Source organism: Desarmillaria tabescens (genome assembly GCF_030435595.1).
Source record: "Desarmillaria tabescens strain CCBAS 213 chromosome Unknown EV420scaffold_2, whole genome shotgun sequence".
Classification (NCBI taxonomy): Eukaryota; Fungi; Basidiomycota; class Agaricomycetes; order Agaricales; family Physalacriaceae; genus Desarmillaria; species Desarmillaria tabescens.
This window is the reverse complement of record NW_026848301.1, coordinates 1,825,795-1,850,779: the sequence shown is the minus strand read 5'-3', so window position 1 is coordinate 1,850,779 and position 24,985 is coordinate 1,825,795. Positions and strand designations below refer to the sequence as shown.

At 48.3% G+C, this 24,985-nt stretch overlaps 10 protein-coding genes across 10 annotated transcripts; 6 read left to right on the top strand and 4 right to left on the bottom strand.

Annotated features, from left to right (window-relative positions):
• Positions 1-39: 39 nt before the first annotated feature.
• Positions 40-1,148, bottom strand: EV420DRAFT_1635699 (uncharacterized protein; the record flags this gene model as incomplete). Its single annotated transcript, XM_060476479.1, has 3 exons — positions 40-660; positions 720-1,031; positions 1,080-1,148. 3 exons carry the CDS (start codon positions 1,146-1,148, stop codon positions 40-42), a joined length of 1,002 nt encoding a protein of 333 aa, XP_060338722.1.
• Positions 1,111-2,922, bottom strand: EV420DRAFT_1504517 (NUDIX hydrolase domain-like protein). The gene is made up of 10 exons (XM_060471249.1): positions 2,721-2,922; positions 2,539-2,667; positions 2,391-2,481; positions 2,315-2,335; positions 2,173-2,258; positions 2,088-2,121; positions 1,804-2,036; positions 1,499-1,750; positions 1,194-1,451; positions 1,111-1,132 (listed from the first exon to the last, which is right to left on the bottom strand). Exons 1-8 carry the CDS (start codon positions 2,837-2,839, stop codon positions 1,513-1,515), a joined length of 951 nt encoding a protein of 316 aa, XP_060338721.1. The 5' UTR covers positions 2,840-2,922; the 3' UTR covers positions 1,111-1,132; positions 1,194-1,451; positions 1,499-1,512.
• Positions 2,923-6,254: 3,332 nt separating this feature from the next.
• EV420DRAFT_1617034 (Alpha/Beta hydrolase protein) lies at positions 6,255-7,233 on the top strand (the record flags this gene model as incomplete). The annotated part of the gene is made up of 2 exons (XM_060475188.1): positions 6,255-6,633; positions 6,707-7,233. The coding sequence occupies 2 exons, from the start codon at positions 6,255-6,257 to the stop codon at positions 7,231-7,233; spliced, it is 906 nt and encodes a 301-aa protein (XP_060338720.1).
• Positions 7,234-7,306: 73 nt separating this feature from the next.
• EV420DRAFT_1504499 (uncharacterized protein) lies at positions 7,307-9,320 on the bottom strand. Its single transcript, XM_060471248.1, has 4 exons — positions 9,132-9,320; positions 8,510-9,077; positions 7,836-8,449; positions 7,307-7,781 (listed from the first exon to the last, which is right to left on the bottom strand). Exons 1-4 carry the CDS (start codon positions 9,230-9,232, stop codon positions 7,361-7,363), a joined length of 1,704 nt encoding a protein of 567 aa, XP_060338719.1. The 5' UTR covers positions 9,233-9,320; the 3' UTR covers positions 7,307-7,360.
• A 585-nt stretch (positions 9,321-9,905) lies between these two features.
• On the top strand, positions 9,906-12,323 carry EV420DRAFT_466458 (uncharacterized protein). Its single transcript, XM_060482245.1, has 10 exons — positions 9,906-10,057; positions 10,117-10,142; positions 10,193-10,371; positions 10,423-10,756; positions 10,815-10,868; positions 10,928-11,445; positions 11,506-11,518; positions 11,569-11,718; positions 11,768-11,869; positions 11,923-12,323. The coding sequence occupies exons 1-10, from the start codon at positions 9,993-9,995 to the stop codon at positions 11,961-11,963; spliced, it is 1,482 nt and encodes a 493-aa protein (XP_060338718.1). The 5' UTR covers positions 9,906-9,992; the 3' UTR covers positions 11,964-12,323.
• On the top strand, positions 12,244-14,445 carry EV420DRAFT_466228 (uncharacterized protein). Its single transcript, XM_060482244.1, has 11 exons — positions 12,244-12,564; positions 12,617-12,642; positions 12,698-12,876; positions 12,933-13,196; positions 13,251-13,329; positions 13,383-13,436; positions 13,493-13,788; positions 13,844-13,954; positions 14,010-14,112; positions 14,162-14,263; positions 14,315-14,445. The coding sequence occupies exons 1-11, from the start codon at positions 12,524-12,526 to the stop codon at positions 14,347-14,349; spliced, it is 1,290 nt and encodes a 429-aa protein (XP_060338717.1). The 5' UTR covers positions 12,244-12,523; the 3' UTR covers positions 14,350-14,445.
• Positions 14,446-14,685: 240 nt separating this feature from the next.
• Positions 14,686-16,116, top strand: EV420DRAFT_1758596 (immunoglobulin E-set). Its single transcript, XM_060480552.1, has 8 exons — positions 14,686-14,970; positions 15,029-15,068; positions 15,116-15,249; positions 15,303-15,439; positions 15,496-15,535; positions 15,585-15,627; positions 15,686-15,850; positions 15,905-16,116. The coding sequence occupies exons 1-8, from the start codon at positions 14,962-14,964 to the stop codon at positions 15,940-15,942; spliced, it is 606 nt and encodes a 201-aa protein (XP_060338716.1). The 5' UTR covers positions 14,686-14,961; the 3' UTR covers positions 15,943-16,116.
• On the top strand, positions 16,117-17,563 carry EV420DRAFT_1504479 (UbiA prenyltransferase family-domain-containing protein). Its single transcript, XM_060471247.1, has 6 exons — positions 16,117-16,456; positions 16,517-16,669; positions 16,718-16,835; positions 16,887-16,972; positions 17,024-17,157; positions 17,214-17,563. The coding sequence occupies exons 1-6, from the start codon at positions 16,204-16,206 to the stop codon at positions 17,532-17,534; spliced, it is 1,065 nt and encodes a 354-aa protein (XP_060338715.1). The 5' UTR covers positions 16,117-16,203; the 3' UTR covers positions 17,535-17,563.
• A 299-nt stretch (positions 17,564-17,862) lies between these two features.
• Positions 17,863-20,262, bottom strand: EV420DRAFT_1758594 (cytoplasmic protein; the record flags this gene model as incomplete). The annotated part of the gene is made up of 9 exons (XM_060480551.1): positions 17,863-17,996; positions 18,055-18,271; positions 18,404-18,625; positions 18,685-18,917; positions 18,972-19,019; positions 19,070-19,624; positions 19,698-19,705; positions 19,761-19,878; positions 19,929-20,262. The coding sequence occupies 9 exons, from the start codon at positions 20,260-20,262 to the stop codon at positions 17,863-17,865; spliced, it is 1,869 nt and encodes a 622-aa protein (XP_060338714.1).
• A 478-nt stretch (positions 20,263-20,740) lies between these two features.
• EV420DRAFT_1325419 (MFS general substrate transporter) lies at positions 20,741-23,619 on the top strand. Its single transcript, XM_060468739.1, has 17 exons — positions 20,741-21,274; positions 21,349-21,361; positions 21,417-21,429; positions 21,499-21,565; positions 21,623-21,671; positions 21,774-21,852; positions 21,904-21,931; positions 21,982-22,124; positions 22,185-22,217; positions 22,273-22,314; positions 22,370-22,472; positions 22,527-22,646; positions 22,697-22,790; positions 22,851-23,030; positions 23,084-23,126; positions 23,175-23,237; positions 23,298-23,619. The coding sequence occupies exons 1-17, from the start codon at positions 21,164-21,166 to the stop codon at positions 23,536-23,538; spliced, it is 1,422 nt and encodes a 473-aa protein (XP_060338713.1). The 5' UTR covers positions 20,741-21,163; the 3' UTR covers positions 23,539-23,619.
• Positions 23,620-24,985: the final 1,366 nt, after the last annotated feature.

The window sequence follows — 24,985 nt, the reverse complement described above, 5'->3', positions numbered from 1 at the left end:
ACGATTCGTATCAGGATTCTAAATGCAAGCATTAAGGCCTTAAGGACTTGGCGCCCGAGAACCCACGCTAGCCCAACTAGACGCAGATATTTCGCTGCCAAAATTACTGCGGAGTTCATCCGAGTCATGTTCGCCAATTTCAGAGACAGAGCTCTCAGAGGATGCCACGGAAACGACTGCATCATGGTCGTTGCCATCAGAGAGCACCAAGTGTTCGCCATACGAGGTTGGGGAGTTGAACGAGTAGTACTCCGTATTGGATACATTGGAGAATGGCGAGTCGGGACGAGACGAGGGTGCTGATAGCAGTTCGACGCCATGTTCTTGATCGAGGTCAACGGGGTGAGAGAGTGAGAGACTGGGAATCGAGCTTGGTGAGAACGTGAATGGTGGGAAGGGCTGGTCTGATGCGAGCTGTGGCGAAAGTTCAGAAGGGGCTGGCGTTGGAAGACGGCCAGGGAGAGACGTCAGAGATGGTGAGCGCAACGTCGAACGTGAGGGCGATACGTGGATATCTGGCAATGTCTGGGGGAGCGGCGACGACGTTGGCGAGGGTGATACTCTGCTGATATCACTCACGGTCGTGGGCGTCGATGGAATAGAAGAATTGAATATAACGTGTGTAGGGGTCAATGCAGGATAAGGAATAGAGACATTTGACTAGGAGGAGATATGCAGTTAGTCTCACAGAGGTTTCAAGTCAACGATGGGGCACTGACCTGGTCTAAGGCTGATTGTTCTGGAGCAACGTTCTTTCTCAGTCTGAGAGTTGAAGAAGTACTTTTATCCACCTCATTGCGCCATTCGTGAACTTCGTGCGACATGAGCTTCTCGAGCTCATAGGCGCTCTTATCATCGTCGTCCGTATCGCCACCATCGTCAGACCGTTTGCTGCGCGCTTTACCCTTCGATGGGATGGACGCAGGTACAGCAATTAGAGACTCCTTTTGCCTCCTCCGAGCCTTGCGCTTCGCAATGAACTCCTCAGCCCATTTCTCCAATCTCGGGGCTATGTGGGGTTCGTATACGAACTGAGAAGGGCTCAGACATGGATACACCGTGCGTAAGTGACGACTTACCTCCTTGAAAGCGATACCTGCAGCTACAGTACCGACGATTGCGAGAACATAGACTGCAGGAGCGGGCATGTTAGGGAAACGGGATGTGGTAGAAGGATAAGTTACCACACTGACCTCGGCAGCCGCGCCGGCGAATGTTATTAGCGCCGTCGGCATTTCATCACTTTGCCCCAAGCACTGCCTTCCGTTCCTTTAGGGGCACACCGTACCCTTTCAAAGCTCGAGTAATGCGGGTAATTAAGGATGCTCTTTGCATTGCAGGATTCCTCTTCTCGCTGGGCACGCAGAATTCATTACTATTCCATGTGATGTTCCTACACCAAGGAAGCCCGGTACTTCTGATTTCAATCATTCGACACCATGTTTATGTTCCTGATGGCGCTTAGTCGCTGCATTCCTTCTAATAACAATCTTATAACCTGCCATATATATATCAGAGTTTACTTCGTATTGGCCAGAGGGGCTTATCTCTTTTGTAAACCTCCTCAGCAATACAGTGTACACTCTCCCAATCTACTTCAATACCTTCAGCTAAGCATGCTTCCCGGAAAGTCGGATTTGAGTACATCAACCATGCAATCCTTTCTTCGTTCGTAGGCGCACCAGGTGGTTCCACCTGAAAATCTGGTTCCTTTCTATAGCCGAGCATTGCCACGCGTATGAGAATTGCGCTGAGGTGCGTGTTAGGAATTCGGGACCCCAAAACGTCCAACAAAGTACATACGCAGTTAGACCAAACACAGGTTTGGTACCCCCAGCCTCTCGGCCGGTCAGAAACTGATGTACACGCATTTGGCGGCAGGCGCCGTCAGGTCCTGGGGGTAAAGTATAGTCCTTGTATGAGTGATGAGGGACTTCAAGGGATGCCATTTCAGAGTTCAAAGCATATTCGGAGGATACGAAAGCCTTGAGTGGATGAGAAAAGAGAGAAGCAACTTCTGCTGAATTGAGGATCGGCTGTAAGGTTGGTCAGCTGTTTTCATAATATCAAGTCCAATTGAAACATACCCGGAGCGTGTTATCCACGATGAGCACGACAACACTGGACGTAAATTGAATGTTAAACGAGGCAAGGAGGGGAGACAGCACTGACGGTACAACAATCAGCTGGTTTGACGCTATGAAAGGATCCAGAACGCAGAGAAGGGGGACCTTGCGACGGTCTCGAGGTAAACCAATCTATTGTTGACAGAATTAGCAAGGGAAGAGCTACGGACATAACAATAGGAAGATACCTCTTCAAAAGCCTCCCGTCGCTGTAGAAAGCTTACATGTGGGTCTTACACAGCTTAGCCTATATTGAGAACTCACAGCAGCATCTTCAAAGTTCTTATCTTCCGGATCGACCTTTCCCCCGGGTAAAGACGTATCTCCAGCAAAGGTCCTGAGCGTCGCAGCCCGGCTTCACCGATGGCCATTGAACGAGCAGCACAAGGACCCTGAAAACGTACATACCTACCTGCTTAACAGGACGTGTAGCTCGCCAGAACGACCAACGAACAAAGCGACAAGGACAGCAGCACACTTTGACCTAGGGAATTTGAGGCGTGGCTTTGGTAAACGGTACGATGCCAAGGTCCGTATGCATCTAAGTACCTCTCTCTGAATGGAGGAGATATTGTTGTGCGAAAAGATACATACTGCCGGGATTCTTTACTGAGACGCGGAACCTCTCTGACGTGGCTGAGCCTTAGTTTCGGTCGGTGGTACTTTAGGAGATTAATAGGCTTGGGTCCTCTGTACGTTGGACGCGGCGCCATTGGAATGTGGAGGTAAAGGAGAACGCCGAGCACGTGATTGCCAGACTTTCCGGACCACTCCGGACCGGGTCATTGAATCCGAAGGTTACCATCTCAGAGTCAGTCAGGACTCAGAAAGTTGCCCGTCCGTCTCACTTCTGTACATGTTCGGCCACGCCTAGCAACGATGTCTACGGTTTCATCGTTTCGCGTCGTGGCAGGGTCGTATAGCTGCGGTCACGGTTTTGTCGAGCTGGAATTCGCCGATATCTCTTGAACTGGCTTTGGGGGAAGCGGAGGTACATGGGCCTGTATAGGCCGAACTCAATGTCAATGGCAACTTGGTATGTCCCCGAAACCTCTGTTTACCGCTAGCGCTGATATCGCGCTTAATGTAAAATTTTCCCAGTATGTACGTGCCACGTTGGTAACGACATGAAACGGTAGACATTGCAACTTGTCAACATATTACGAGTGAGGATTGCAAGACTTTCCCGTGCCTTACAATCGCCTCGAGTCGCGTATTACTTGACTCTTCATGTGATCCCTTCTTGTAGAGATCAGAATTAGAGGAGAAACCAGGACACGAACGTTGATCATCTGGACCTATGCATGCCGGCAAAGTAGCGAAGCAACAAGGTCTTCTGTCATGGAACCGACGTTCAGCTACGAACGTTCATGGCCAAAAACATTTGTTATCAGTAATTGAACAGAGGATAGGTCGCGAAGCCGTGCGGATTTTAGGGGACAAACAAGTGAAAGACCAATAAATCGAGAAACGTAGTGTTTCACTCTCACCTTGACGGCGGGTCTAGGCAGCCATTGGGCGCGAAGTCGAAGTCGGTCTGAGGTAGTGAAAGTTCAAGCGTTCCAGCTGGCGCGTTCAGACAATGGTAACGATGATGGATTCCACTACCCTGGTAAGTTATCGCTTTGGACGCCGATAGTAACAAGGGTTGACGGTGTCTATACGCCACAGAACTCATCAAGCAAAAATCCCATAATGGGACCTCTCATGGACGCGGGTATTCTACGGCCGTTGGTTTTTCAATTGTCCGCCAAAAAATATAAGAACCCAACTCATTATTTGTTTGGTCTCGCCCGTTGTGAGGTCCCGGTACCCGAAACAACGCTCATGAGCGAGGTCCGGAGTACGAGATAAGTGGATGACGAAACCCCAATAATTCAAAAGTGGTGCGCTCATCGCCGCGCAGTTATTTTCGATGTCAGAATCGTTCTTATCTGCGAGTCACGCTCCAGAACCCTGTTTCATTCTGAGTTACACTCGGGTGGAGAATTTAGACAGACGACAGGGAATCATAACGATCTGCAATTTCAGGTTCGCGTCGAGGCGCATACATGTAATTATACGGTACTCGGCATTTGCAGTCCTCCCATCCCTACGGAACATTGTAACGTTACTTTGGCTCGTCTCGCGAGTGTCGCACAATGACGGTAACACGGTCTTGACCTGCCGCTGAGAAGAGACAGACCATGAGAACACAACGTAACACACATTCGACCTCTCATCTTCGCCGTCTGGACGATGGGTCTCCGTTGGAGAGGCTTGGCAGAGGATCGAATGACTTCAATTTGACGTATTCCAGTAACATGGCGCTATCTTTGCGGCGGCAAACTCTAGAGAATCCGGTCCTACGGGTCTAATGGCAGGTGCGCGAAGCAGCCCCATTAAAGGTCGTATTTCGGGAAGTATCCAATCCGGGTCGGAGCAGAGACTATTCCTTCAATTACCCGAAGCCATTGTAATTATTGAAAATAGCTGACGCTTCGAGATAGGTACAGTAAATGTGTGAAATTTGAGGATGGCAAGGTAGCATTCTGATTCGTCCTTCTCTAGCTCGACCGGTATAGATATTCAATACGGTGATTGCGGGTCGAAACTCGGAATAGGACTTGGAAAGGACTCGAATCCAACCACTCAGTAACCAGAATTTCATTTCGCTTCCACGTATCTGCTGCCGTCTCTGGGTCAGAAAATCTTTTGACCCTAGATGGTATGTTTATAGCTCGTCAGGCGCCCAACTTTGCGTTTCTTAGTGAATGCCATTCCTGTTCCGATGCCCCACAGATTGCCCTTTGGTACAGCTTCGACTTCTTCAGGGATCACTGAAGAGGGACAATTGCCATTTGCGACAAGTGCGAGCCTCTAGGAACTGTACCCGCATCAGTTAATGTTTGACACATTCCTCGACGCCACAATGGCGGTACATGTCGACATCTTCTCAGGGCTCCATTCTCTCCCGCCCTGAGCACGGACCATGTGAAGCGACTAAGTCAATACAATGGACCCTGCATTCGGAAAGGCGCCTATTGAAGAGTCTGAGTTGTTTTATCTGCATCGTAAATAATCTGCCACAAATACATGTACAGTTGCGAAGACCGATGACTCTCAATTGCGACTGAGTCTCGTGTCTTGCACGTCCGGATCAGACGAGTGGGCGACTCGGGAGTGTCCCGAAGATGTTTTTGAGGTGGCCAAGGTGGTCATGAACACATGTCCGAAATCATGACTGGGAAGGTCACGGACCTTGGCTGGTTTGATGTATGGAAAGGTCATGGTTCAGGAAGGTTGAAAGACACGGAACTGACAGGATTCCTTCTAGTACCTCAGATCGGTCTAGGAAGACATACGCCTTGGGGTAACGGTCTGTGCCGGTTTAATCGAGTCGAATTTTTGGCCCACAAAAGGGGCCGTTTGGACTTGAATCAGACTAGTCTTACTTGCAAGTACGTGGCTCGATAGTGACGGAAATTTACGTACCGGGAGAAACTACAGCCCTCGATCGAAACGCTCCTTGTCTCTCAACCACCACCATCTTACATGTAATTGTTCATCTGTTGTTGTTCATGATGTCGCGGCGGATCTACTTCCCATTCCAGCATGGATATAGTACACTTAAAGTTGTAAGTACAAGATCTGATAGACTTTAACGGCTCATGGGTCTAGTAACATTCATTGAATGAATTAACGGCACTTATAGCCATATCCGTATATTTTCCCCATCTCGGTTCTTGTACTGGCCTTCTGGATCGGCCGGTTCGAACAGTTTCAGTGCATAATAAAACAGATCCAGCATGCGGCCCCACTCTATTCTATCCCATGATCCCGCCATCACTCTGATTTGCTCATTTCTGGTCCTGCGATTTGGAGATACCCGTAAACCCTGTGATTGCTATACAACGTGGTTTCGCTTCCATTGCTGGCCGTCCCATTTATTTCTACAGCTCGAGAAACGCCCCCTTTCACGAGACCGATCTAGGTTCTATTCTGGTAGCACCGGCACCTTACTGCAAGTCGTCATTCACAGAGGCGTGGCGAACAACAGGCGCCCTTTCATCACCCTATATTCGTGTCACGGTCATCAATCCTCAAATATGGCATTCTCCGGCGTCATCTTCTCTGTTGGGCACATCCATGATCTATGTCCAGGACAAACGACTGGCGCTGCCAAGCGGGAGGACCCTCGCCTACGCAGACAATGGCAATACCTCAAGTTCTACACTCATTCTCTTTCTTCACGGGGCGTTTTCCGTCGGCGATGCATCTCGACTATCTCCAATCCTGGTTGAGAAAAACATCCATTTCATAGCACCTTCTCTTCCTGGCTGGGGCAAATCTTCGCCTGTTCCAGACCCTTCAAATTATCCCACCACATTTGCAAGTGACATGTCTGCCTTGTTGGTCCACCTACGGACTGATGCTGTGCACCTGAAAATCATTATTTGCGGTTATGCTTTTGGCACCATCGCCGCTCAGATGTTATACGGTGCTCCCGCCAGCGCGTTCTCTTTCCGTTCACAAATTTCGTCTCTCGTTCCTCCTCGCTCCCCACTCCCCGCCACATTGTCACACGGATTACGCGAAAGAAATGTCGTGGCAATCCTACTTCCTAACAGGCCCACCATGTCGTTATATACCATTTAATATTCCCGCTCGTCTTACGAGGTACGCCTTGGTGACAAAACTAAAATCAGTGTCGGCAGCGGAAGTCTTTATACGTCACTCACTCTTTGATCGCATGACTGATCGAGAGCGAGAGGCGTACTTGCGCTGGAGAGAAGAACGCGGTTTGAGCGAAGGTCAATTTGAGAGGGAGATGGCAGAGAATATGGTGCGCAGCGTAGGGCAGACATGGGAAGGATTTCTCCATATACCAACCATTTACCACTCAGGGTGGGGCGGATTATCCCCATCTACACTCGTCAAAGGGCGTGAAGATGGCTTTTCTCCTCCAGTATACGTCGTTGCTGCTAAACAAGATCACACAGTGTCGGTCAATGTCGCACAATGGCTGGCGGGACAGTATCAAAACGCCGCTCTCAGGGTAGTCGACGGTAGTCACACATCGCTTCTATTCACTCTGGACGATATTTGGAAGGAAATTCTGGATTGACGTTACAGTACGACAAAAGTAGTTAATTGTACAAATCGAGCTAACAATACAGTAGTCTATTCTGAACATATCAAAGTCAGTAAACGGAAGCTACAAAACGAATTGAGAAAAAAAGATGAAGCATTGATTAGTCCTGGAGCTCCAGCTCCCGACGAATGATCTCTCTGACTTCGCGCAAGCCACCAGTTTCCTTTTTCACTCGCTTGGGACTTCTTGTCAACACCTCCTCCGCACTGTCAGCCTTGGCCTGACGGGACCTAGGGCTAGAAGGGCTTCCAGCGGTGCCTGGAGTACTATCATCTACGCTGATGGGGCTGGTCTTTGGCGCCGGCATTTCTAGCCAGTCTTCCCCAGAGATGTTCAACTTTTTTAGGAAGAACGGACACAGCTTCAACAGCATTTCCAAAGATTCGCTGGCCTCAGCGGCGGATATGGGCACGGGAGAAGACTTGATGACTGCATTTACCACCTCGGACATAGGTAATGCGCGACGTTTCCGCTTTGAGGGCGTAGACGTAGATGATCCGGACACAGGTCCAGAAAACAGCCTGAAGAGCAAGCTGTATGAGCAAAACTGACAGTGCCGAAAGATGGAAACGTACATCCACACACTCTCAGCTACACCGCCCAAGCGGCCAAGTAAACAGCGCCGCCTCATTTCCTCCTGTCCGAGCTTAAGCAACTGATCGCGTGTCAGCTTACCGCCAACAATATCATTACTTAGAGCTTTTGTTGGAGATGCTGATAATGAACGTTGACGAACTCGCTCATATAACGCTTGACGACGGGCTGTGGTAGGCGTTTGCGGAACCGTGGAGGCATTGCGACCACGTTGATGCACAGGCGTTGACGGTTCCGAAGGAATATCGGATACAGACACATTAGAAGTAGTTGGTGTACGTGGTGTCAAGGTACGTATAGTACCAGAGCCAAGAATGTCGCGTTTGGATGGCGTTTGTGGAAACAGAATGGAATTTTTAATTGGGGACTTCTGACTAGATGAAGGTGTGATGGGAAACGGAATCACAAAATCTCGGCTGCGCTTTGTGGGAGATTTAGAGGGAGAACCAGGTGGTAAAGGCGGTGCGAATGATGCAGAAGCCTTGGGGGAGATCGAAGCGAAGACGCGGGTCAGAGAAGAGGGTTTGGAGAGAGTGCTCAATTTGGGTAAATCCGCCATGGGAACTGGCGGCATAGACGGCTCATCGGAGTGTAGCTGTATATATGAATATGGTGCGTTAGTTACGAATTGTATTAAGCAGTGTAGATAACGGACCTCGGACCACTTGACCAGTTTAGTATGGAACTCTTTTCGACGTGATTCTGCTCCTGCCGTCCAACGAGCTACGGCAGCCATACCACCACCCATGTCCTTATCGATATCCATTTCAACCTCGATCCCAATCCCGTAAGCAGCAACGCGTTTCTTGTCTGCCTTGGAATAGTGAGTGGCAGGGCTGATGACTATGCCCATAGACCCGCGAGTCCAGTCCTTGGGCTGCGATGCTGGGGTATCCAAGAAGGGGTTCTCGTCATCGTCATCGACTTTCTTCTTTTTTTCGGGCGGCGAGACTCCGTCCCACTCCCAAAGCCAGCAGAGTCTCCGGAGATCATCAGATGTGAATTGGGTAGTTAGTCCAGTGTAAGTTGATAGTGAGAGATGGTTCAACACATTCCGCACAATACCGGTGTCTGACGATGGAGACACGGCACACGACGCGAGAGCATGTGAGAGGGCGTGTTGAAGGCCAGTTTGAATAGTCTGTAGACGCGACAAATGAGTGGGTAGATCATTCGTTTTCGGTGCTTTTTTCTTCGATACAGTAGCAGGAGGCGTGATCGGTCTAGATCCATAGTGTCAGTCAGTTTCAGCATGTAATCAAGCAGAATACACGAACGCCGTTCGCAATCGTTTAGGTGTGTAGTCGGTGTCACTGAGCTCTGGCGGACAGCGTTTTTTCTTGGGTGACATCTGAAGGGTAGGATACAGGTCCGACATGACAAGAAAATTCAGGTTTCGTCGCACGAGGGAAGAAAAAACGCGTCCTGGGAGCTCTCCGACTGGGTGTCGCTGAAAGAGTTGTCCCTGCTACGCCGTGACCCTACACGTGACTATGTGACAATTACTTCCTTTCGAAGTTTCCCATGACACAGCCTCCGACTCTCCTGTTGACGTTATTTACGACTTGGTTCCCGCGTTGATCCTAGGTGTTGTCTCGACTACATGTTTTTCTCATCTTATACTCAACAAACAAGGGTCCTCTTCTGTTTCCATTGCACATCGTCTTTTGGCAACTTCTGGGCTGCGACAGGCTTTGAACAGGCAGCCTGTATACCTCATTCAATCGAACATCTCTCTGATCAAGGGGCTTGGGGCCTCCTGCTGGCCGCGGTACTTGCTAGAGAAATCTTTTTTCGATTTTTTCTTGTGTTGGGTCTGCACCCTACTCAGATTTATCAAGAAAATTCTCTGCGAATTATTGGAGTAACGCCTTCCTTTGCCTCTTTAGTGGGCACTATGGTTTACTTCCTGACGCACACGCCTACTTCCCTGTTTGACGTTCCAGTGATGGACCCCACATGATCGTTGCTTGAGTTTTTGGCTACGTGTTTGATGCATTTTTGAGACACGAATTGACAATGTGTTCGTCGCACTCATTGCTTCTGGTTTCCTCGTGGCATTTAGCGCAAACATGCCCCGTTTGATTCATTTTTAATCCCTGGCCCTCGTCTCTCAATTCCACTAGAACTTCCCCAACATGGCTTTAGAATCATCGAGCGCTACCAAAGATCAAACGTCTGCATCCGTACAATCTCATCCTCTGTACGTACTATCGATAATGTACCCGCAACGTTCTTTCAAATAATCTGTATTCCTCCCAGGAACTTGTACTTCGACCAACTCAAAGGTTTTCTAATTTCCAATTTTGAGTGTCGTCGCATTTACCAAGCTGTGTAGACCAGGTCTTCGGTATGATACAGAACGAAGCATCGTGTCTGGAGAGAATTCAGCAACTTGAAACCGAATTAAGCGCTTACAAGCGAGCCTTCGCGGACGTAGACACTGAACACCGACAGTGCGAAAAGATTAAAGCCGAGTGCGAGAAGCAGAAGGAGATATTAGCAAGTCAACTGCAGGTTTGACATCTCCTTCTTTGTCTGGTGCGGACGTTGATTGTCTCGGCGCAGGGACATCGTGTTGTCACTTTGATCGACGGCGACGGCGCCATTTTTTCCAGTGAGCTTATATCTCAGGGCCTGGCCGGTGGGCACGTTGCCGCACAGAAGTTATCCGACTCTATCCTCCAACATTTATGCACGACTTATGGCGCCAACCAGTACCAGCTTTGGGTTTACATTTTCTATAATAAACGCGGACTCGTTGACACATTTGGGCGCTTGGGGCTGACCACGCTTAAGATTAAATTTGATGATTTTGCCATGGGCTTCAATCAGTCAGCGGAACGTTTTCTCATGGTCGACGTCGGAAACGGAAAAGAGGCTGCCGATGCAAAAATTAAAGGTTCGTGGTGATCTGTTACATCCACCACTCATGGACGCTAATCAAATTGATGTTTTAGCACACCTTGAGGACGATATCCGTTTGCCGCAAACGTCAAAAGTAATATTTGCCGGTACATGTTGCTTCTCCTCTATCTACGTTCAATATGCACCACTGAAATTATTTGTTTAGGCTGTCACGACAATGGATACGTCACCAATCTTCGCTCGCAGATAACTGCAGGGTACAAGCAAAAGCTTATTCTTCTAAAGAGTTATACTGACATGGCGGCCGGTATTTCGGAACTCGACCTTCCAACGCTTACCATACCGGAGCTGTTCATGCCCCAAAAGTTAGGGCAACCTTTATCTAGCGTACCGCCTGGTCTCGCCACTGTACGCAGATCATCATTCGTAATACCTCATCCCGCTATGCCGCCATCCATAACATCAGACACTTCAGCCGCAGTCCAGAAGCCTACGGCACCAGATCCTAACGGAACTTCTTCGGCGGTGCCGGACCAAGAACCCATCTCGGTGCAGCGCCCTTCATTGCCACTCCCTTCTTACTCCTTTGTCATTTCAAACGATAGAAGATCAGAGACTCCGGATTTGGACTCGGGCAGTGATGACTCGGATGACAGTGACGACCTGTCTGTCGAGGCATTCGTGTCGTCTTCTTTCACTTCAAGACATATTGATCCTCACATTGTAAGCATTGTTCTTTTTTGTCCTATTGATCGCCCTGTCCTGATGCGTCTGATGGTACAGCCCCTCTCGAAGCGTGAGTGACATCGAAAGTCAGAAATTTCCATGAATAACCTTAATCCTTAGATAAACCCCCTCCCTGCACGCTGTTCTATTTGGCTAATTGCAAGCACGGTGCGGACTGCAGATATGCTCACGACTATATACTAGACTCGGAACATTTCAACGAAATTCGCACGAACGCTAAGAAAGCCCCGTGTCCCTACGTTAACAAAGGTGTCGTCGATTCGTCATAAGTGCGGCGTCCGAACTGATCTGATTGCAGGTGAAACGTGTATCTGGGGAGAAGACTGTTGTTATGGACATGTCTGTCCCATGTCTGGCAACTGTTACTTCAACAAGAAGGGGAAATGTAAATTCACTGGAGGTTTGTCGGGTGTGAATTTTTAAGTCATGCGGATCTAATTTTTCCATTTCTAGTTGATATGCATAAAGAGCCGAAAGTATTAATCAATGAGTAGGAAATTCTGCTGCCCTAGTATGATGTATGTTTGGAGGACCTCTCCACCAGTATGAGTATGCTTTCTATTCTCCACAGATTGTTAGTCAAAGAAATGATGTGCGGAGGCACGGATACCTTTTGGGACTCTTGTCCCCCCTTTTCGTTATTCCCCTTCCAAAACAATCAAAGAAGTTCCCCTTTGGTGATTGCAACAAATGCTGACATGTACATTAGCACGCCCGTTGCCGTTCAAGGTCACGACAGTATGTTTCCGGAGCAGGGAGGGTTTGGGTGCTTTTAGAAGCACCTTGCAGGCACTTGTCATTCGGACCGCCACTGTGACCCGTTTGTAAAGTCGCCTCGGTGTGACTTGCGAAGTCGATCTTGCTGCATTACGGCCTCGCTATTTCCCTTTTCGCTTCCCAAGCTGCCTGGCTGGATTAAGAACCCCGAGAAGCCGCTTCTCGTTTACCTGATCCCAATTGCTTGGTCGAAGGGCCATGCCTTAAAGGTACCTCGAATTTTACCAGTCTCCCTCCGTTCATCCTCACCTTTTTCCATTTTTTAATCGCTGCCCCGATGGCGACCCAACCTTTAGGCGAGGGTAATCAGCAGGTGTGGTGCGTCGTTCATCTTGCCTTTGTATGAGAATGGCAATTGACGGCCTTCTAGGGATGAGGCTCTCAGTCGGATTCTTAGTGAGTTTATACTTCCATTTCCCTCATCGTACCAGTTTGAACTTGTTTCTTTTAGATCTATCCCGGGTGACGGTTAAGCGGAACGTCGAGCTGGAAAATACGGTTGCAAAGCTCCAAGCCGAGATTGAGTTATGGAAGGACCATCACGCGACGATGCAAATGGAGGCAAATGCGCATAAAGTGCAGCTTGCCACGCTCAACAAACAGGTCTCTAATATGGATGTCTTTCGTGGGGTACGCCTTTCTTTCATTCGGTCTTCGTTATCGAGCTACAGTTTGCGCCCTTTCAGACCCAGGATCCACTCATTCTTTGTGTTATTAATGGAAGCGCCTCAATGTTCGGCGCGGGCCTGCTCTCGCAAGGATTTCGCGGCGGCAATGAAGCGGCCAAGCAACTGACCAAAGTCATCGCGGAGTACCTTGCCAACGAGAGCGTGCAGGTCGTGCGAGGGCTATCATTTTGGGTTACCGTTTATTTCAACAAGTCGGAGGTCCTCAATACTTTGCTTGGTCATGAGCTTTGCACGGAGGAACAGTTTGAGTCGTTCTTAGCTGTGGGTTTGCTATCGGGGTATTTTCTTACGTGTCGTTGACCTTCAATTTTACAGGGCTTTAGCCATGCATCTCCACGCTTCATGGTCGTCGACGTTGGTTATAATACCGAGGATGTCACCATGAAAATTAGAGGTATGTGTTGGCTTCCTAACTTTAGCTACCATGTTTTCTGAGTATCGTTATAGAATATCTTCAGACTTATGCTAAATTACCTCTGACCCTTCGCATGTTCTTCGGCGGTATGTTTGAGTGTTTTATGGATCCAGGCTGAAATGGCTTATCAGTTCTATTCTAGGCGTGCAAGAGCGGGATATCGCATCTCTCCTTGATGACCTCGCGAAAGAGCACCTCTTAGGCAAATTGGTGACGCTCAAGTCTGCGGGGGACCCTGGGATGCCGCCGACCTTCTTCCTCCCCTCCTTACAAGAGGACAATTTATTCTTTAACATGAACTCACTCCGGACTATCCAGAAGCCATCTCCGGGGCCTCTAACTGTGGGCCCCTTCAGTTCGGTGATAACGAACGGAGGCCTCATCAGCCCGCAGTCCCCCGAACGTCCTATTGGTACCCGACTTATCGATCCGTCACTCGTATGTTGTCTTTGCTTTGTTCTCTCAGTTCTTTTGACGAGTATGATCCGTGTAGCCTCTGCATAAGCGTATGTATGGTCACCTTGCCATTCGCTTGTCATTGACTGGTCATACAGAGTCACCGCCACCGTGTAATGAGCACTACTTAATGACATGCTCTAAAGGGGTGAGTTTCGCAATGGACCATGGTTATGTATATTTACCTAAGAAATTTGTTGCAGATTGCAGTGTGCAAGTATTCGCATGATTACATTTTGACTCTGGAGCAGCTGGCCACGCTGGCTAGCAACGCCAAAAAAGCGCCATGCAATTGGCTTAAAAATGGTTCGTTTCGAATTCCTTTTCTTCTTTGTCATGACTCACCGAGGCTTAGGTCTTCCATGCCCGTACGGCGAGAGCTGTTGCTGGGGCCATGTATGCCCGAATGGGCCCAAGTGTTTCCACCTGAGCAAGGGCAAGTGTTGGTTTAAAGGAGGTGTGTTTTTATCGGTTTGGGTCATCAGTGCGGCTTACTGACATGAATCAGAATCGATGCACTCGCCTACATCTCCACGCGCATAATGGCGAATTGGACAGCAGGTTCTGGACGGCAGGCGGTCGACATGTTTTTACTACTATCTATTATTTTTTGGAGTGATATACACTGGCTAAGTATCTCGGATCTATTTGTATACATTGATATCGACTCGTTATGATAACTGTTGTTTTTTGTTGTTTGAAATTCGAGAATTACGACTACAGGTTGGTATAACGTTAGTTCCGGTCGGTGTCTATGTAGCAGCGACGATAAGGAACGGAGTAATGCCATACACCTTGGGAAACAAGTTGACAACGAAACATATATGTAGCGTCACGTCCGTTTTCTATTAGACTCATCTGGAGTAGGTAATTCCAAGATGAGCGTGTGAACAAGTTGAAAACCCCGAGCGGCATCATAACGTGGACAGTGGCGATTTGAAAGTGAGAATTCATGCGCCTACCTCCTCTCAATTAACCTAAACAAATGGTCGACGAATGGTATGCATGACCTTATGGATTGGCTCCGCTATGCTCGCGAGCGAAATTCCAAGTTGGAAAGTGATTGTCGGCGATTGGCGGAGTTTGAAAAGTGTGGCAACGATAATCGCGATCGTATGCAGGCTCCCTGATTTGAGTATACTACCACCTTGAACGATGTCTGCGGTTCGTTTCATTCATTCGTTTTTTCGCCTTTACCCTTCATTCTCACGCTCGCTTATAGAAAGACGACGTTGACGATTTTGCACCAACGACTACCCCTGGTGAGGTATTAGATCTTTCCCAGCCACTCTGTATTTAACGACCACAGGCTACAAGCCAACTGCTGCAAAGACTGCTGATGAGTATGCGCAGCTTGATGCTAACGACGAGAGCTTGGCTCGCTGGAAAGCGTCATTGGGCATCGTTCCCGGTGTGACATCGGGAGATACGAGTGGCCCAAAGGTACCGCGCCCTCTTGCTCGTTATTGATTGCAATCACTGATCTCACTGACAAGGTCACTGTGTTGACTCTGGAGCTTCATTCAAGCACTCTTCCACCTGGCAAAACGATCATCTTCCATCTCGCCGACAAGGAGAGGCTGGCTGACCTGAAGAAGAACCCTGTTACGATCAAGGAAGACATTGAATACAAGTGCGTGCCCACTCGTATGCGATATTAAAATACAACGTGTTCACAATAGGCTCTAGCGTTCGCATCACGTTCAAAGTCAACCACTCCATCATCTCGGTATGCGTTGCCCTATATATTCGAAACGGCACCTCATTTATTCTGACAGGGGGTCCGATACATTCAAGTCGTCAAACGTGCAGGCATCAAAGGTAAGCATACTCCAATCAGCGACCGTTGTCCGTTACGCTCTAATTATGGGATCATCAGTGGAGAAGTTCGAACAAATGTTGGGCTCGTATGGTCCATCGCCAACGGGAGAGCCGTACGTTAAGAACTTCGACCCTGATCAGTCGCCATCTGGAATGCTTGCGCGGTCTGGCTCTTACAACGTAAGGAGCCGTGTCGTCGATGACGACGGCGAAGTCTATGCAGGTGATCTTTCTTTATTTTATATTTACTTTACATTTCACTCATTGATGGCTGTAGACTGGGAATGGGCCTTCAAGCTCGGAAAGGAGTGGTAGTTCAGCTCCACTCCAGGCTCTCCTTCGTGCATCTAGACTCAACGCTTTGTTCAATTAACACATCATGTATTCGGAATCGGAATCTCATAGCATTTTGTTACTTTGATACGCTGTGGCGAATATTATTGTAATACGCCATTGATCTAATTGATAAGGAACTTCGAAAACGCGTGGAACTAGGGCGGCAGACGCGGTCGCGTTTGATGATCACATGATACCAGCCACTTCGTCCGGTCCGGTACCCGTCTTCCTTTTTCAACCATGTCACTTCCGGCGCTACGACTCCTTCAGCTTTCCCGACGATGTACACCCCGTTGGAATATCCAATCGTTTCCAAAAGGGCACAGAATTCCAGGATTTGCCAACCTTCGCTGCATTTCGAGCTCTCGAAATCAATCTATCCTTCCCGTCCAGAAATCCTGGGTTGAAAAACTACCACCGAAAATAAGACCATATCTGTATCTGAGTCGAATAGACAAACCCATTGGCACCTTGTTGCTCTTCTATCCCTGCAGTATGTTTCTTTTCTCTTTATCTCAGTCCGCGATACCCACAAGCTCCCTGTGTCAAACAGCCTGGTCCATTTCAATGGCTTCATACGCGCTTCAAGTACCATACACCGTACCGATAACCTTCATTAGTCTCTTTGGCATAGGAGCATTTATAATGCGTGGTGCTGGGTGTACAATAAATGATATGTGGGATAAACATCTCGATAAAGCTGTGGGTAAGCAACCGTGTTTGTAGTCTCTTCTATCAGACTTAAAGGCCCAAGAAAGAACGCGGGAAAGGCCCTTATCGCGGGAGGACATAACGACCACACAAGCTGTTGGTTTCCTTGGAGTCCAATTGTCGGCCGGACTGGCCGTGTTGCTGCAATTCAACTGGTATAGGTGATTGCTCATCTCAATTACCACGATGACGCAAGTGACCGTTCCTAACAGCATCTTCCTGGGAGCTGCGTCCCTATCTGTGGTTACAATATATCCCTTCATGAAACGCGTTACGCATTGGCCACAGGCCGTTCTTGGTGAGTTCACTCGCATTGGCTCAGCTTCAGTAGTTCACGCTCCTTGTCAAGGTCTAGCTTTCAACTGGGGAGCACTTCTCGGCTGGTCCGCTGTCGCAGGCGTCACCAATTGGAGTGTTTGCCTACCATTGTATGCAGGGGGCGTCTGCTGGACCCTAGTCTACGATACCATTTACGCTCACCAGGTTCATCGAGCTATTACCTCTGTGTCTTGGTTTTCGTGCTAACCAACCGGCTCTAGGACAAGAATGACGATGTCACTGTTGGCATCCGTTCTACCGCTCTTCTCTTCGGTGATCACACACGTTCCATACTCAGCGGTCTTTCGGTTGCGTCGGTATCTCTGATATCCTATGCCGGAATTCTCAATTCTCAAGCCGCACCCTTCTACTGTGGTGTAGGACTCGGCGCCTTACAGCTAGCTCGTGTCCTATATGAGACGGACTTTGAGAGTCGACCCAGTTGCTGGAAAGGTTTCGTTGGATGTGGTTGGGCCGGCTTTTGGATATGGATGGGCGCTTTCGGCGACTACGTCTTTTCAATAACCGGGTTGTTATCGTAGTTACGTTGAACAAAGGTCATGTCATTACATCAAATTATATATACATGTCATAAGTACCATCATAAGGGTTGGAACGCTATTTTATTGTGGTCGTAATACGGAAAGATATGAACAAGATATGTGAGAAATTGTGAAGGGGATACAGTGTAGGATAGAATCAACAAGGCTACTGCACTAAAAAACAACAAGGATGTAAGTAAACGGTGGATAACAAGATCAATCACGATTCATCGACAAAGCCGAAACAGGATTGGGGATTACATCGCTACAGAAATAGAACGTAGAGGATAGATAAATAGCACGTTAAGATAGCCTGATAATCAAGCAATCATGCAGAACTATGATACGACACTTGGGGGTTCAGTCGTGATTTCAAGTAACCCTTGAAACCAACAACACAGATCGTCCAGGTGAAGGCCAGACAGGTCATTGCAACAGCAACATTCATGAACATCATAACATCTATAGAGAACATCAGTCAGGCCCGCAAACTATCATGATTAGAATCATAATAACACACCATCACGGCCTCTTCGCATAGCTGCGATAGTCAATTCTTCCGTCGAGAACTGGAAAGAGAGTCCTCCGCAAGCGAGGAAGAAGCTGCCCAAAGCCTCTGTGGGTGGTCGAGAGGGAAGGATGGAACGAGGGGGACCAAGCCAAACGAAGAAGTAGGTCAAGCATCTGAGAACTGAGAAAGCAGCCAAAAGGTAGCCCCAGAGCATATGTATCTGCACCTAAAAGGATATGAACATCAGTTCGATTCCCATTGATGACGCAAAAATAGAAAATAGGTTCCGAGATGACAGGAAGATCATGACCGGAGATAATGGATGTAAAAATAACGATAAGGATGAAAAGTGACGTACTTGGAATACATATGTCTGTGCGTGAGCTGACATTGCAGCTCCCGTCACTCCGATAACCAAGGCGGGGAAAGGGTTAAAACTCGCGATATAGCTAGGAGGTTCAGCAACAGCCTCTTTAGAACCATTAGAGGGCAAGGCTGCGATAGTCGAAGAGGCCATCCACTTCCTGATTCTCTTTGATTCAAGGGCCATACCCACGAGACCAGCAAACCAGAACATTACCTAAATTCACATGAGTATCATTGGGAAATTGGAGATTGCGCGGGAGGGAAAACACGTACAGCGATGCCAATATGCTGAATCTGTTTCGTAGTAAACGGGTCTCCAGTTTTGGCGCCAAAGCGCTCCATCCAGGTGTTCGTAATCCCGTAAAGAAATATAACCAGCGATTCCACAAATTCCGCGCTGACGTACTCCTTGTTTGGCGCTCTGTTCCAAGCCCAGCCGAGGTCGGCGTAGGAGCCCAAGAAACGTGCAAAGGTGAGCAGGCCATAGCACCAGAAAATGCCACCCTCTGTAAAGATGATCAATGAATATATCGGGATGTAGAATCACAGGAGATGCATACTGATGAGATGAGCTAGACATCCATTTGTGTAATTTCCTCTGCAGCCACCTAGGTGCTTTTAATACCGGATCATTCCTTCGATCAAAGCGGGGACGCACCAGTGTAGATCACGACACCGAGAACCGCTTCACCGTACGCGGCAATCACGATTGATCTCTCGACCGTCGCAAACACACCCTGGCCTATCCGCCTGAGCAAAGTGACCTTGGTTTTGGGCGATTTGAAATCCATATCGGGGAAGTCGTCTGAATGAGAAGAACGCGCCCCAAAGAGCGTACGATCTGAGGCGGCCGGATGAGAAAATTCCCTGTGATGACGGTTTACATTGTTGGCCCATTCCGCTGTATCTCCGTGGATGACCTCGTCGCCGTAGTGAACGTGCCTATCAGACACCGGACTAGAAGCCTTGGGGTCGTCCAGCTCATACTGCTCGGGCTCCTCCGTGCCTAAACCCGCATACTCTGGGCCCGGCAAACTATGTAACAGCGAGTCATCTTTTCCTAAAATGGCGGCGTTCCAGAAGCTTCGCAACACAAATTTGTTACCGCCCCGAAAGAACGAGACAATCCGACGGAAAACATTGAGTAGGTCGATGCACGTTAACATGAGCGTGACAACCAGTATTAGATAGCTCTGCCTTCCGTGTGCGGAACCTAGAAGGTAATTCATTTTTTGATATTAGTTCTTTGTCTGGGTCGTCAAAACGGTAAAAGCGGATGGTCTAACCTTCGTACCTGTGACACAACGATGAGTCATTGAATGTATGTCAGGGTTGATCGATCGGCTTACATGTTGGGAGTGAGCTTTTTGTACAACGCGACTGAGGCGCATCCTAGAGCAGATAGCCCATAGAAGATGACCATAATAGCGCCATGCCATGAATGCTTGACAGACCGCATGATGATGCCTGCCTAACCGTGAGTAGAAAGAAGGGGGGCGGTAGATGAAGTAACGCACCTGCGGGAAGCGCGACGAAGAATGCAAGACACATTATCACCACATGCATGAACATGAGCCCAGGGTATTGGTGGTCTGTGGGAGGGTCGTTTTCAAAGTCTAGCGTATACCATGATGGTGGTATGGGGGCATGATGGAGCGTCACTTCTGTCTCGTTGAGTTCGGCGAGAGGAGCACCCATATGATGATGGTGGTCATCCCGTTTCGCCAGCAGCCTGTCTACTGGTAGCGCCTGGTTGACGACAAGAGACGCGTCGGCCGGCACAGTCGCAAGAAGCAGGGAAAGAGCAACAGTAGGGACGGCAACAGAGAGAGCGCACCAGCGAGAACGCATTGCTGAACAGAAAGGGGAGAGACCCAGAAAGTCCCGAAGAAAATGCAAGTACCCATTATATGGATTCGGATGATCTTGGGGGCTTGGGAAAACTTTGATTGGTGATGCGCGATGAGCCGGAACGGCATTCTGACTCAGGTTTTCTTATTAAAACATGAAGTCAGTCACCTCCATATTCAGTAATCGTATCCGAAATCGAACAGAACGGGTAAGGTCCAAGGTTCTATGCCCTGCATAAACTGACCAGCCGAGTATACAATAAGAGGCAACACTTGCTTGGTTGTTCAACGCACAGTACCAGTTCGTAGGGATGTACTCGAAACCGCAAGAATCCCATACCACATGTTCAGCCGGCGGCGATTTTCTTTCTGCCGCGTCATCGGTGACGATGTCTGGGATTGGGATGAAACGATACAGTCCTTTTTTTGCAGGCTTGGCGTGTCAATTATAGCTTGTCTGGGGAAACAATTCCCCTTACCTGTTTTCAAAATCCAGGAATTTCCTCTGGTTTCCTGGTCCTGTTTGGTCGGATGTCGTTCTAAAATGACCAAGAAATGATGACAAGATCAAAGTTCCGGACAGCATCGGACTTGCGACTACGTCCGCGGGAGACCGAAGTGGAAGTAGTTATTACACAAACGCCGATATAGCAGCATTAAAAGCGGGTGCAAGGCTCGTATTTGGCGCCTGATGACTTTCAATATTGCCGAAAGAAAATTAGCGAAGGGGGGAGGGGAAGCTGTTGAAACGCTTAATCACCGATCCAACTCCGACGAACTGATGACGTATCGTGGACCTATCTGTTCGCTATCTCATCCATCAATCAGGCCATTTTCATTGAAATTCCATGGTCTCGTGTTGCCTCGCTCAACATCGACCTTAGTTCTTTCCCCAGGACAGAATGCACCTCAAAGTAAGAACCTTTTTGTGGGGGAACGTGCCGTCCACACGCCAAGAGGCCAAGCTTCTCTGGAAGATCGACTGGTTCATCCTCAGTTATTGTTGCCTCCAGGTAAGTTAACCTTCCATTTTTCTTGTGTCTTCTGAGATTCAGAAGTTGCTAACCACACCGGGTACTGTATATAGTACTTCACAAACTGTTTGTACCTTGTCTTCTTCTCTCTGCCGGGCGCATTTCATTCGGGATCTTTCAGATCTAGATCGAAGGTAAGCTATCCGTTTATCGTTCACCCGAAACAAGGAGGACATCAAGAGATTGATTATTCACATTTCAAGTAACATATCTAATGCGTATGTGAGCGGGATGAAGGAGGAGCTTCACATGTACGGGACTGAGTATAATGTCTGTAGTTTTCATCACTTGCATGTGGACTCCTTGCTCATTTTGATTCCATTTTAGAAAATTAACACCATCTTCACCTGCGGTTATATCGTAGGAATGATCCCCAGTGAGTGGTGTTTAGATAATACATCTCTTGTCATTGTCCTTTGTTCCGTGTCTAGAGCGGTCATGTTGAATAACCTCGACTGATTTTCTACTGCTCGTATAGATAACTTGATGCTCCAGATCGTTCCTCCGCGTATTTGGTTCCCGTGCATGCAAATCCTATGGGGTGTGCTGACTTTCTGGTAACCGTCTCGTAGCCGTGCTTATGCCGTCGCTTAATCGGCGCTCCTTAGCACAAGCGCCGTGCATAATGTCCAATCCGTCGGTATTCAACCTGACTTTGTGTATTTCCAATACTGAATCAACCGAAGATATACGCGATCCGATTCTTCCAAGCTATGGCCGAGTCGTCAACTTTTGTAGGCACCCACTACATACTAGGTTCATGGTACAAATCTGGCGAACTAGGTAAACGCTCTGGAATATTTACGAGCTCAGGTTTAGCGGGAACTTTGTAAGTCCCTTTTAGCTGTTTTTACCCACAGTTTCTGACTCTGCCTAAATGCGGACACAGGTTTTCCGGTGTTCTGCAGGGTGCGGTATACAAGTACGTCATTTGTCGCTTTGTCGAGTTGTGAGTTACGCTCTGATGGATGCCACAGACATCTAAATGGCTATGCCGGCCGAAGTGGATGGCGTTGGTTGTGCGTACAATGATGGTCGTCCTACCATTTGTTCACTGAAGATCTGACATGGCAGATTCATCATTGACGGGATTATTACTTTGCCCATCGCACTCTATGGTTTCCTTATCTTTCCTGATGTCCCTTTGACTACAAAGGCTTTTTATCTGAATGAAGATGTACGTACACATCTCATCATTGGTATGCTAGAGTGGTGTTGATAGAAGTCATAGGAAAAAAGGTTAGCCTCAGACCGGCTTCAAGGCGAAATCCAAGTCGCACGGGAACCTGTGTCATGGGCAACCGCTAAACGAATCCTCGGGAAATGGAGGTGGTACGGATGCAGCCTCCTGGTAAGTGTCAGAAGCAACGCTCTAGACGAGTCACAAATTGTTCCTCTCAGTTCGCCATCTCTGGAGAAACCGAAAGTCTCGGATCGAACAACATTATGGGACAATGGCTGAAAGCTATCGGAGGCTACAGCGTGGAACAAATCGGTCCATCCGTCAATATTACCGTCCCGTCTTCTTGATGATTAACATCAATGTTCTTTATAGATTATTATCCTTCCGGCGCCACCGCCTTTGCCATTGCGTCAACCCTAGTTTGCGCCACCTGGACAGACTATACTCGCATCCGATGGCCAGTATTGGTGTACATGTCGGTCGCGTGTATTATATCTGCTGTATGCCTTCTTGTTTGGGGCAGTCCCACAGGCTTGAAGTTTTTCGCTTTCTGTGCGTATTATCTGTAATCAGAATTGGGCCACCAGAAATCATACTTTTCACAGATATTGCTGGCGCCTCTTATGCTGGTCAAGCGACTACATTCGCGTATGGCTATTTTATACTCTTTGGCACCTAATAACAGTGACTATCTAGGTGGGCGAACCAGATATGTGCAGACGATGATCAAGAGCGGGGCATTGTGCTCGCTTCTATGAAGTACGTTCGTTTGCTCGATGACTTCCAGGGTAAAATTTAACCCCAACTTGCTAACGACAGCATGTGGAATAATGTGATCAACGCATGGTGGCCACTTGTTTTCTATCCAGCGACAGATGCACCTAGATTTCACAGAGGTATGATCGCGCTGATATGCGTCAGTGTTGCGACGCTGGGTGTGACAGGGCTGGTATGGTACTTGGAAAGAAGAGAAAAGAGAGCAGAAAAGAAAGTATCAGATGATGATGGAGAAGAATTGCAGGGTGACAGAAAATCGTTCAATCAGAAGGAGACGAGTTGATCAACGGAGACGGGTATACATAGACCGATGCACGAAGAATTATTAGATGAACTTAAATATACGTGTATGCTAAAGCTCCATGGATTTTTGGACAGCCGGCCCAGTGCCCATGAGCATCGTGCACTGTTAATAGCGATCCGCCGCCGACGGGAAAGGGAGGTAAGTACATACGTTTTTGCTTGCTGGTGTTGCCCTGCGTCCTTGACAGTGCATGTCAACTTGAAAAAAATCACAAGGAATGGTCGCTGACCGCTGCAGGTCTGAAGCATTTAGAACTGCGTTTTCTGACTTCCTAGATTATTTCTCATGTCTTCAGTACTACAGAATCCAGGTAGAATCCCCCAGGAACTTGTCAACGCCATCCTCGACGAACTCCGCGGTGATATCTTGACCCTTTGCGCTTGCTCACTTGTTTGCCGACCCTGGACCAACCCTTCCCAAGCGCTCATATTTTCCCACATTCATTTACTTCGGGAAAATGTAGGAAGGCAAGATTTCTTCCCGAAAGAGCGCCCGCAGCTTCGGAATATCCTGGCCTTTTGCAATTTTCTGACGACATATCCGCATCTTGCGCCATTGGTCAGCACACTGAAGCTGCAATCGAAGGGTCCAGTTCTTCCTGGACCCAGCGGCTCTAGGGCAATCAAAGCGCGATGGAGGCCGTTGCAAGACACTGTCACTTCAACAGATGGAGGCTCATGTGTTTGATGTCGTTGCTAGGGCCTTCACGCATCCACGGTCTCCAGTTGGTGTCGGTCAACTGCGCCGCCTTGATTTATACAGCTCGCACCAAGGAGACGGTGCTTCTGTCAGCGGTGATCTCGCTGTCGCCGCCGAATTTCTGTCCATGAACCAGAATTCTTTGGAACATTTCTCAACATGTCAACCATTTGGTGCACGTATGTTTCATTATTCCTCATGTCCGGCCGTTTGCTAATACCCTTCAGAACATCTCTGCCCACTTCTCAAACACCGGGTTTTGAAAACGATGTCCATGTCTGCAGTAACATCCGCTTCCGCATGGCTTGATCGCATGATTCCAACAATTATCAACATTTCGCATTTCACGCTAGAGTCTCTAGTGATAGAAACGTCCGGACGTTATTCGAAGCACCAGTTGCATGACGATAGCTCGAAATGGCGAGAGTTGGACAGCCTGCTTGCTGCATCGGCACTACAGCAATTCACGGTAGTCTTTGCGAGGGTTGAAGGTGACTACCAGCACTATTGGGATCTGGACTGGGCAGAGCCGGAAGACTTTGAATCAGTTCTTCTAGAGCTGTACCACAGCGGTCGCTTGGACGTCCAGCTAGAAAGTATGTCGCCTAGTTCTTGCTTCCAGTATTGGTTAATGCTGTTTTCCAGTCATTGTATAATCGGGGTCTCGTTGTGGTGCACGCCCAGATGATGATTAACTTAATTGAAGACATGTATTCATTGCCTATCC

Coding starts and splice junctions, on each gene's coding strand:
- EV420DRAFT_1504517 (XM_060471249.1), bottom strand. CDS start 2,839: ATGGCGCCGCGTCCAACGTACAGAGGACCCAAGCCTATTAATCTCCTA. Junction 2,122..2,172: donor AACCAGCTGATTGTTGTACC/GTCAGTGCTGTC, acceptor ATTTACGTCCAG/TGTTGTCGTGCTCATCGTGG. Junction 1,751..1,803: donor CCTGTGTTTGGTCTAACTGC/GTATGTACTTTG, acceptor CACGCACCTCAG/CGCAATTCTCATACGCGTGG.
- EV420DRAFT_1758596 (XM_060480552.1), top strand. Junction 15,250..15,302: donor GAGATACGAGTGGCCCAAAG/GTACCGCGCCCT, acceptor CTCACTGACAAG/GTCACTGTGTTGACTCTGGA. Junction 15,536..15,584: donor TCAACCACTCCATCATCTCG/GTATGCGTTGCC, acceptor TTATTCTGACAG/GGGGTCCGATACATTCAAGT.
- EV420DRAFT_1325419 (XM_060468739.1), top strand. CDS start 21,164: ATGCACCTCAAAGTAAGAACCTTTTTGTGGGGGAACGTGCCGTCCACA. Junction 22,125..22,184: donor TCAGGTTTAGCGGGAACTTT/GTAAGTCCCTTT, acceptor ATGCGGACACAG/GTTTTCCGGTGTTCTGCAGG. Junction 22,473..22,526: donor CTTTTTATCTGAATGAAGAT/GTACGTACACAT, acceptor TAGAAGTCATAG/GAAAAAAGGTTAGCCTCAGA.
- EV420DRAFT_466458 (XM_060482245.1), top strand. CDS start 9,993: ATGGCTTTAGAATCATCGAGCGCTACCAAAGATCAAACGTCTGCATCC. Junction 10,372..10,422: donor TATTAGCAAGTCAACTGCAG/GTTTGACATCTC, acceptor GTCTCGGCGCAG/GGACATCGTGTTGTCACTTT. Junction 11,870..11,922: donor GAAATGTAAATTCACTGGAG/GTTTGTCGGGTG, acceptor TTCCATTTCTAG/TTGATATGCATAAAGAGCCG.
- EV420DRAFT_466228 (XM_060482244.1), top strand. CDS start 12,524: ATGGCGACCCAACCTTTAGGCGAGGGTAATCAGCAGGTGTG. Junction 12,565..12,616: donor GAGGGTAATCAGCAGGTGTG/GTGCGTCGTTCA, acceptor ACGGCCTTCTAG/GGATGAGGCTCTCAGTCGGA. Junction 13,955..14,009: donor TAATGACATGCTCTAAAGGG/GTGAGTTTCGCA, acceptor AATTTGTTGCAG/ATTGCAGTGTGCAAGTATTC.
- EV420DRAFT_1504499 (XM_060471248.1), bottom strand. CDS start 9,232: ATGTCGGACCTGTATCCTACCCTTCAGATGTCACCCAAGAAAAAACGC. Junction 9,078..9,131: donor CCTAAACGATTGCGAACGGC/GTTCGTGTATTC, acceptor CTATGGATCTAG/ACCGATCACGCCTCCTGCTA. Junction 7,782..7,835: donor GTAGCTGAGAGTGTGTGGAT/GTACGTTTCCAT, acceptor CTTGCTCTTCAG/GCTGTTTTCTGGACCTGTGT.
- EV420DRAFT_1504479 (XM_060471247.1), top strand. CDS start 16,204: ATGTCACTTCCGGCGCTACGACTCCTTCAGCTTTCCCGACGATGTACA. Junction 16,836..16,886: donor CTGCAATTCAACTGGTATAG/GTGATTGCTCAT, acceptor CGTTCCTAACAG/CATCTTCCTGGGAGCTGCGT. Junction 17,158..17,213: donor ATACCATTTACGCTCACCAG/GTTCATCGAGCT, acceptor AACCGGCTCTAG/GACAAGAATGACGATGTCAC.